General features: G+C 38.9%; 1 protein-coding gene across 1 annotated transcript in view; it reads right to left on the reverse strand.

Moving 5' to 3' along the window:
- MTHFD2L (methylenetetrahydrofolate dehydrogenase (NADP+ dependent) 2 like) overlaps window positions 1-4,633 on the reverse strand; it is a 139,428-nt gene extending 134,795 nt beyond the window's left edge. The window contains exon 1 of the mRNA XM_007463214.1: window positions 4,491-4,633. Coding sequence (XP_007463276.1) covers window positions 4,491-4,633 — 143 coding nt within the window. The remainder of the gene's footprint in view (window positions 1-4,490) is intronic.
- Window positions 4,634-9,514: the final 4,881 nt, after the last annotated feature.

The following is a 9,514-nucleotide window of genomic DNA, read 5'->3' on the forward strand; positions in this document are numbered from 1 at the left end:
AATCTTTGAATAGGCTCTTGGCTCTAGGCACATTCTTTAATGAAAGTAATTATAGAAACCCAAGTAGAGTTCAGATCATTAAGTGAACAAACCTGGCTGGTACGATGTTGACAAGAACATGACCTGAATCTGAGAGTAAATTATTTCATGTTTCAAGGACTAGACAGTAAACAACAGCAAGATGGTTAGGTAAGTTAATGGCCACTTGACTTAATATGATGCAGTCAATAAAATGTTAACAAAAACAATGGCAAGGGCTTCCCTGGTGGTGCAGTGGTTGAGAGCCCGCCTGCCGATGCAGGGGACACGGGTTCGTTTCCCGGTCCGGGAAGATCCCACATGCAGCAGAGCGGCTGGGCCCATGAGCCATGGCCGCTGAGCCTGCGCATCCAGAGCCTGTGCTCCGCAACAGGAGAGGCCACAACAGTGAGAGGCCCGCGTACCGCAAAAAAAAAAAAAACCAATAGCAACACAGAAAATGCATATGATGTAATATTAAGTGGAATAGCTGGATAAGCCTTCTTGGATACTATCCAACCCTGAGTTCTCCTTTGACGTTAATTTAGGTTTGGATTATATTCCATACACAAATTAGGTGGGGTTTTTCTGGTCCAAATTACACTTCTTAATAGTAAATCTCACTTATTACTAATCATTAATTTATCCCACTCATTGACAGTTCAGATTTCACCCAAGCTCCTATGTCTTTAAGCATCCTTTCACAACTTAATTGCCCCTAAGCCAAACTATTTTTAAAAAATCTTCATTGAGCTCCATTGAATTCCATTAAGAGTATGTAACCATGGAAGATAATCTGGTGGGTTTCTTTCCTGCTATTTTTATCATCCCATCAGGGTATTAACATGAAAGGATAATATAACTTCAAAACATCTGAAAAACAAAGATATGGGTCATTAAAGAAACTGCTAGATTATTACTAAAACCATGACTGAGTAACAAGATCTGAGATTAGTATTAGTCTCCTTTGTTCATCTATTGATCCATTTTAATCAGAAAACTTGATTTTGGAGACATTACGTTAGAACACATTATCTCTGAACAGCTGGGACACAGACATAAAAGTAATATATAAGACACTAAATGGTGAAACTTTTAGTTCTAAATTTAAAATGACAAAAGAACTGCTTAGAAATAAAAACTATCATATCTCATTTTCATTAGAATAGGTAAGGCATTAAGATAGGAAAATCACACTATATTTGCCAGCAAAATATAATACGCCTTTGAGAAACTGCCTTTGCTAGTCACTGGGACTAATTCTATCTTCCTTGATTTAATGCTAAAGAAAATCAGCTTTACTAATGGTCCTAACTGGAGTCTGGGTCCTTCAAGCTTCACATGAGGATAAAAGGATCTTTAAATCAAATAATTATATAGCAGAGAGAGAAACTGAGTAAGTACTAGAGGAGAGAGTCTGAAGAAAAATGAACAGCCTTATAAATAAAATTTGTCTTTTTAAAATTATTAAACTATCCACTCTACAAGACATTATTATTTAAGTAACATAAACCGCTTATCTCTTACTAGCTCCAAAAATTTAGTTTTTTAAAATGCTGGCCTAGCTGCAAAAATGATAAAGCCATTGGCAGTGAGACACGAAGAAAAGGTGAGGCTTCCAAAAACAGCTGTAGGTCAGTACACAAAATTTTGCAAATGCTGAAAGGAATCATAGTAAGACAGGGAAAAAAGGGGAAATCTGCCAAGTTAATTTTTTTTGGAATACTGAGCAATAGCATAAATATGGAACAAATGCTTGGGATATCCATTTAGTTACTAAAAATGAGTTCAGGCAATAAAGCAGCGTTTAGGGAAGTCCCCGCTGTAGAACACCTGCAAATCTGATTTGAGCACGGCATTAATGTACAAAGTCTGTTAACCTTGCCTCCGAAAGGGACAGCTCCAAACACTGAAAAACACTGGGCCGGACTCATGCGATGCTTACAACCCAAGTACATTTTGATTTGTAAACTCCTCACACAGTGAGGCAAAATTGGACAATTTAATCACCAAGAATTTTTTATTTGTAACTTTTCGGCTGTTTAGGTAATTCATTTTAAGAAACAATAAGCTGCAACAAATAGAAGGGCTATTTATTTATTTTTTTGACATTAAATATATTTTCTTCCAATTAATAAATCTATTTTTTCATGAGTAAATGGGAAAAAACACGGCATATTTTAAAGGGAAACCATTGAGATATAAATATTAAATGATATCTCAAGGTTTTGTAACTTTCAAATTCTGTCAAACATTATTTCTTGAAATTCTGCTTATTTAAAAAGAAACTTCTCCACTAAAAAAGTATTTATATATTCCATTACTAGAGGTATCTAATTAGCCAAAAATATAAAAAATAATCAAAAATACTTTTCCATTTTTCATTTAAGGCCCTGTACCATAAACTGGTAATAAATCTGTTAATTGAGAACAGTCAATATCATTGCAGAAAGAGTTTATCAAACTCAAAGACACTTTTCAGAAAGAATAACACTAAGGCTCAAATTTTAAGTCAATAGGATGATGTCAGACTTAAACCACATTCACTATGAAGAACCAGACAACTAATGAGTCACAACATATTAAAAGAGATGACTGAGGATGGGGACAAGTAGGGAGGCAGACAGTGGCGACCTCTGGAACATGGAATCTCTTCTCTCTGCTGGTCCTAGAAGAGAAAAGAGACACCAATGAGCATCGACACACTGTCTGCATTCCTCCCCACCCGAGACCCACCAGTCCACAGGTGTTTCTCAACCTTACAGCCAACCTCACCTTCATATATGGTACTCAGTGCCAAGAGGATGTCAAAAACACCACCCTATCCTAACCTAATTAGTACTGCCTTGAAAAAATTAAAACCTATCAAAGGTATTATTTATTTTTATACAGATATAATCTGCATCAAATGGAGCTGAAAGCAGCTGGGTTGAAAGCAATACTTCTTTATATTAAAATAGCTTTCCAAAATTATTGCACTCAATTACTTTAAATTATAGAGGTCATTAATTCAATTTAAAAAGATCTCAATTATCCGTATGTGTGGCACATGTGTGTAGCAAGTGGCTTCAATAAGATGCTGGGGTTTTAACTGTCGTGGCTCTCATTCAATGTCCTTGGAGAAGATAGGGTGATGAGGTTGTCTATTTACATCAGCTGACAAAGGGAAATTAACCAAGTCATACAATTTGAAAAAGGTTACCTTCACTATGGAAAGAAGCCGTAAAATAACTGAAATTCCAAAAATAATTATCTAAAAAAGGTGACTAGAGTGCATAATTCCTTCAAACCTGTAATACAAATAGGATTCTACAGAATCTGCTTTTCCTAGGTTGTAGAGTCGATAATTCCAAACCAACTGGCAAATTTTTTCAGACACCATGAGAGCTTCTACAAGCAGAACTCTGAGTCACCGTTATTTTTTCACATATCCTCGTGGAGGACAAGTAGTCCACAGAAACCTCGTCCAAAGCAAACCCGATAGGAATATTTTTTTAAATTTCAGTCACTCAAGACTAAGGTCCAAATATACAATGAAGAGTTAACCAATTTAAGTTAAAACAGCAGTAGCTATGTTTCCACATTGCCGATCTTTACTTTCTTCCAGGTACAATGCTGGGCATTGGGGATACAAAAAGGCAAGTAAGACACAATCTCCGGTCACATGAAACCACAGTGAAAGCACGTTACTGGAAGCCCTTGAAGTCTGAAAACAGAATCTCTTCTGGACTCACTGGCTCTGGGTCAAGGGAATATATTTTTAGCTTCTTAGATTTGAGTTTGTAGCTACAAGTAGATGACGGACGGGTGAAGTGTTCCTACGCACTATTTGTGCAGAAGAGTTAAACCCATACTCACAATCTGCCAGCCAGCAACAAGGTCCAAAGAGATGCAGTGAATCTAAGACTGAGCACGTCAATCTAAGACTACAGAGATTCGAGAAGCGCCATACAGAAAAAGACTGAGAAGTCAAGATTAATGCCTTATTTTGTGAAATCATTAAGAATTTTAGAGCTGGAAAAGACCTCAGTATTACCACCAACAAAGAAAGTCAGAAACTCAAACACTACTAAACCATCTGGCCATCGCCCACTCCTTTGTTTACGAAACACAACAATAACCCAAACCAAAACAAATGCTTCAAACAAGCAGACCACGTGTTTCTAGGGCCTCTCTCCTCTGGGCCTCAAAGGTCTTCCTCAGTCACTCAGCCGCACCTGCTGCAGTTCCAGGGAGCGCAGAGCACGTCCAAGTTGCCTGACTTGAGGACGACGCTACCCGCCCGCGGCCAAGTTCGGGGCCAAGGCCGGCCTAGCCCCCAGCCCCGCCGCGCCGCACGGCTGCCCGGAGCCCCCGGCCTCACGCGTTAGGGCCTCGCCCGCGCCAGCGGCCACCGCCCCTCCCACAGCCAGCGGCTTTGCACCCGGGAGCGCCCTGACCCGAGGAGGTCGTGCGTCCGGGAGCGCTCGTACCTCAAGTCGCTGCTCCGAAAGCCCCGGAACGCGCGCCCGGCCGTTCCCGGCGCCGCCAAGAGCGACGCCGCGCTCCGGCCCAACGCCGACACTCGGCCCAGGCGGCCGCGGAGCAGCCAGAAGGCGCGGGCCGACACTGTCATGGCCGCTAATCCTGGCTCCAGAACAGAGGCGCCACCTCCCGCCGCTCCGGTCCTCGCAGCTGCAGGCCGGGCTCTGCCCCGACCGGGCTCGGCGGGGGAGCGAGCCTCTCCAGCCGAAGGTTCCCGAGGGCACAACGCACGGGTGGGGCCAGGAGCCGAGTGAGGGCCGGAGGCGGGGCCGAAGGAACCCCTGGACCGTCAGGAGGCGGGGCCTAAGGACCCCTGGACCGTCAGGGGGCGGAGCCGGGACGCAAACCCTAAGCTGGGAAGAGTACTGGCAGGTGGGTCTAGAGACTGTTGGCTTGCTATGTGGCCTGGCGGCGACTAGGCTTCTCACCCACTGGGCACGCTGCTGATGTGCCCATAGCGAGGACACAGGGAAAGCGTCTAATCAGTTCAAGCAGCATTCCCCCTTTCTCCCAAACCAGAGCTCCGCCCCACAATCGGCTACCTGGAATTTCATTAAAAGCAAGAAGGGTGTTACAAGTTCTCTGTTTCCCTTGTTGAGACCTTGGGATACCTTGAGAGCAGGAGAAAGAAAGCAAAGTGTGTGTGTGGAGGGAGGAGGAGGACCTAGCTGAGCAAGGCCTGCACCTAAGGATTTCTGTAGCTCTACCTTATCATCTCCACTTTGGAGGGGAAAAAATGGCCAATGTCTATTATTTTCTAGAGTCTATGATCAAGGTTACACAACCTAGGAACCTGTGTTATGTGGTGAATTTGTAGTGAGAAAACAGAACATCAGCTCCCTTTGAAAAAGTAAAAATCAGAATGGCCATTCATTATGCTGGGATATGTTAAGAGATGAAGTGAGGCATGCTTTCAAATTTTAAGAGTTTATTTGAGCAAAAATCAATTTGAATCAGGCAGCATCCAACCTAGCAGATAGAAAGGAGTTCTAAGGAGTATGTCTTTCACAAAATGAAAGACTTGTAGGCAGAAGGGAGCAGGAACAAGGAAGTTATACTAGACAAATAAGCGGTTTGGGCATTGCAAGGTTACTTTCCTTTAGGGATGGCAGGGGTCAATCAGACATCTTACCTAACTAGTGATAATAATGAAGAACGAAACAGACAGAAGTATCTTTATGCCCTTGAATTAAGTATTGATTTTTAAAAATTTTTCCTGTAGTCCAGCCTAAAGGGATAATGCAAAATATAGAAAAAAGTGTACACAAAATGAAAAATACATAATTGAGAAAATTAAAAATAATTTACATGTTAAAAATACAGGATTATTGGGACTTCCCTGGCAGTCCAGTGGTTAAGACTTTGCCTTCCAATGCAGTGGGTGTGGGTTCAATCCCTAGTCAGGGAGCTAAGATCCCACATGCCTCGTGGCCAAAACACCAAAACATAAAACAGAAGCAATATTGTAACAAATTCAATAAAGACTCTAAAAATGGTCCACATCAAAAAAACCTTTAAAAAAAAAATACAGGAGTATTTTTGTGAACTGTTCTATTCATTAAATCAAAAGTCGTAAAAATATCAATAGTAACAGCTAGCAGTTTCTGTAGGCTTATTCTGTTCCAGGCACTCTTCTATGTCCTTTACATAGATTGCTTCATTTAATCTTCACAATAGTTCTGGGAGGTAGAGTCTCTTATTGTTCCCATTTTACGTATTATAAATTTGAACTTCAAAGAAATTAAGGAACTTGCACAAAGCTACAAGTCTAGTAAGTAGTACATCCAGGAATCAAAGAAAATCACTTTGATTCTGTAGGTAAAAAGATAACAAACTTCTAATAATCCATGGGACAAAGAAAACATGAAAAGGAAAATGAAAAGAACATATCAAAATTGAGCAATGCAGCTAAAGCAGTACTTTTGGAGAAATTGGAAGCCTTAAACGCTTATTTTAGAAAAGAGTAAAGGTCTAAAATCAATGGTCTAATAATCTCTAGGTCCATCCATGTTGCTGCAAATGGCATTATTTCATTCTTTTTTTATGGCTGAGTAATATTCCATTGTATATACGTACCACATCTTCTTTATCCATTCACCTGTCGATGGACATTTAGGTTGCTTCCACATCTTGGCTATTGTAAACAACGCTGCAATGAACGTTGAGGTGCATGTATCTTTTCCAATTATGGTTTTCTCTGGATATATGTCCAGGAGTGGGATTGCTGGATTATATGGTAGTCCTATTTCTAGTTTTTTAAGGAACCTGTTCTCCATAGGGGTTGTACCAATCTACATTCCCACCAACAGTGTAGGAGGGTTCCATTTTCTCCACACCCTCTCTGGCACTAGTTTGTAGAGTTTTTGATGATGGCCATTCTGACTGGTGTGAGGAGATACCTAGACTCACAGACTCCGAAAACAAACCAAAGGGGAAAGTTGATGGGGGAAGACAAATTAGGAGTTTGGGATTAATATATAAATACTACTATATATAAAATAGTTAATCAACAAGGACCTATGTATAGCACAGGGAACTCTACTCAATATTCTGTAATAATCTATATGGAAAAGAATCTGAAAAAGAATGGATATATGTATAACTTTGCTGTACACCTGAAACTAACACAATATTGTAAATCAACTATACTTCAATGTAAAATAAAAATTACGTTAAAAATAAAATAAAATCAATGGCCTAAGCTTCTATCTTAACAAATTAGAAAAATAAGAACAGTTGAGCTAAAGATAAGAGCTAAATTATAGAAAACAGAAAAACAACAGAGGAAGTTAATGAAATAAAAAGCAAATTTTTGTTAAAGATCAATACAATTGATAAATTTTCAGTTAGACTAATTAGAGAAAAAGAGACTGTAGGGAGGCAGTGCATTCCTACATGTATTCGCATTCCTACTTGTCTTGCTGAGTGTTAAGACTAGACCCTGACCACTTTTTACCTGGGCCATTTCTCAGGGGTCTTCAAGGTAATTCTGAGAGATGAGGTAAATTCTCCCTGTGTACAAAGAGAATATTTGCTTACTCCTTGCCAGAAAAATTGATGGGCTCCTTAAGCTCAGAGTTCCTCTTCTGTGGTGCAACCCACTACCCATGCAGGCTTCATCTGGTCTTCCACATCACCCTGTGGTATGTGGGGCCTGGGAAAATGGAACGATTATGTTAATACTCCAGCAACTATGTTTTTTGGCCACAATATCGGATTAACAATTCAACATTGATAGAAATAATTAAGGAGAAATAAAAAAAACAATAATTTGCCAATAGCATAATAAGCATTGCATTATTGAGCAGCTACTATGGAACTGTGTTAGGCAGAATAGATCAAAAATCCATTCCTTAGGCCTTTATTAGCATCACGATAACCAATATAAGCAGAAAATGAACTTTTTCACTCAATGAAAATTTATTAATGTGATAATTATATGTGAGATAGTTGAATGTAGTAATTCCATTTGCTAACCAACATTAAAATAAACATCCTAGATTGATTTGCAGTAATATTACAACTATCACCCCTTATAAGAGAAGTACAGACCATTGTAGTCAGTATGTCAAGGTAATTAACAGACTTTGTTCTGCCTCTACATGGATTTCTTTGACATGACAACCTGCCTGTACGTCTAGTTTAATTTTAGATATGTCACAGTTTTTGTTTTGCTGAAAGCCAAAAGAAAAATCTCTTTAGATCTAGTTTCTCTTTTGCAAAACTTTCCAATGGATAAAAGGAAAAGATAAAAATGTTTATGAGATCACAGTAGACACCTCTGATTTCAGACCTTGGTGGACTTAACACTATAGTGTTCTTTATGCACCACGATCTTGAGATTAATTTTTATTGCTTTCTCTCTCCTTGCTGAAGTATGAAAGGAGAAGCTTATCAAAGGGGTATTTGTCAGTTACAAGCCAATAAGGAAGTGAAATTTATTTTTCCAGTTTATTTTATTTGGGAAGGATGGGGAGTTCAGAATATAGTAGATTTGTTAAAAGAGATATGAACTTTTTGCCTTGTTATTTCCTGGAGGTGGAACTATGCTACTTTGAAGGATCCAATGCCGTCTTCGGTTAATGATGTTTTAAAAAATATTGTCATGAGAAAATCTGTGCATCTTTTTAAAAACCATGTTTGTACAAAGCATAAAATTAAAATGTTTTAATGTGTCTTTGCCTTTTATGTCTGTGTGCATGATCATATTTAAAGTCTTAATTAAATCTGTCATCTACTGATAAATTAATAATTCTTGTGCTGTCAAGAGTATGCTAAGGTTCAAAGCTCCAAAAACTGAATTACTAACAGTGAATTATGAGCTCAAGTTCTGTTAACTGTTCTATTAAATGGCCTTGGTTATATCATATTTAACACATTTTTTCTGCATCAATAAATCAAACCATTTAACTATGAATAATTAATACAATTATTGATACACTGCCACTTTACACATGACCTCAATAGAATATCTCATTTGCCTTCACCAGGGGAGAAATCATTGAATTGTGTCTATAAAGATGAATAAAAGCTCAGCATACAGAGAAAGCACTGATAAACATTGTAGACAGAATCATGCTCCAAGAGGCACAGCCTTGTGACAGGGAATGGCATATTAAGAATTAAGTTCCACATGCAAGAATATTGAATGACTTTGTAACATTCAACTGATTGATGGGTTCTTGGCCTTCATGCCAGGCAAAAAGCTTCCACAATGAATCAGAAACCCTATTCAGACACAATCTTAAATTCCTTGAGTCTCAATTCTCTATGTTCCAACTGGAGGTGATCAAACTATGTATTATCAGTGTTTGTAGCCAACGATGATAATAAAGAAATACATATACAAACATAAGATTAAAACGTTTGAAGAATCAAAATAAAGGAGCAGCTTCTAACTTGGAATTACAGTTTAGGATTTAATGGAATCTAAATTAGTTATTATGGAATTTGTCAAAGCAATTGTTTAGGT

The sequence above is a fragment of the Lipotes vexillifer genome, unplaced genomic scaffold (genome assembly GCF_000442215.2).
Source record: "Lipotes vexillifer unplaced genomic scaffold, Lipotes_vexillifer_v1.1 scaffold872, whole genome shotgun sequence".
Taxonomy (NCBI): Eukaryota; Metazoa; Chordata; class Mammalia; order Artiodactyla; family Lipotidae; genus Lipotes; species Lipotes vexillifer.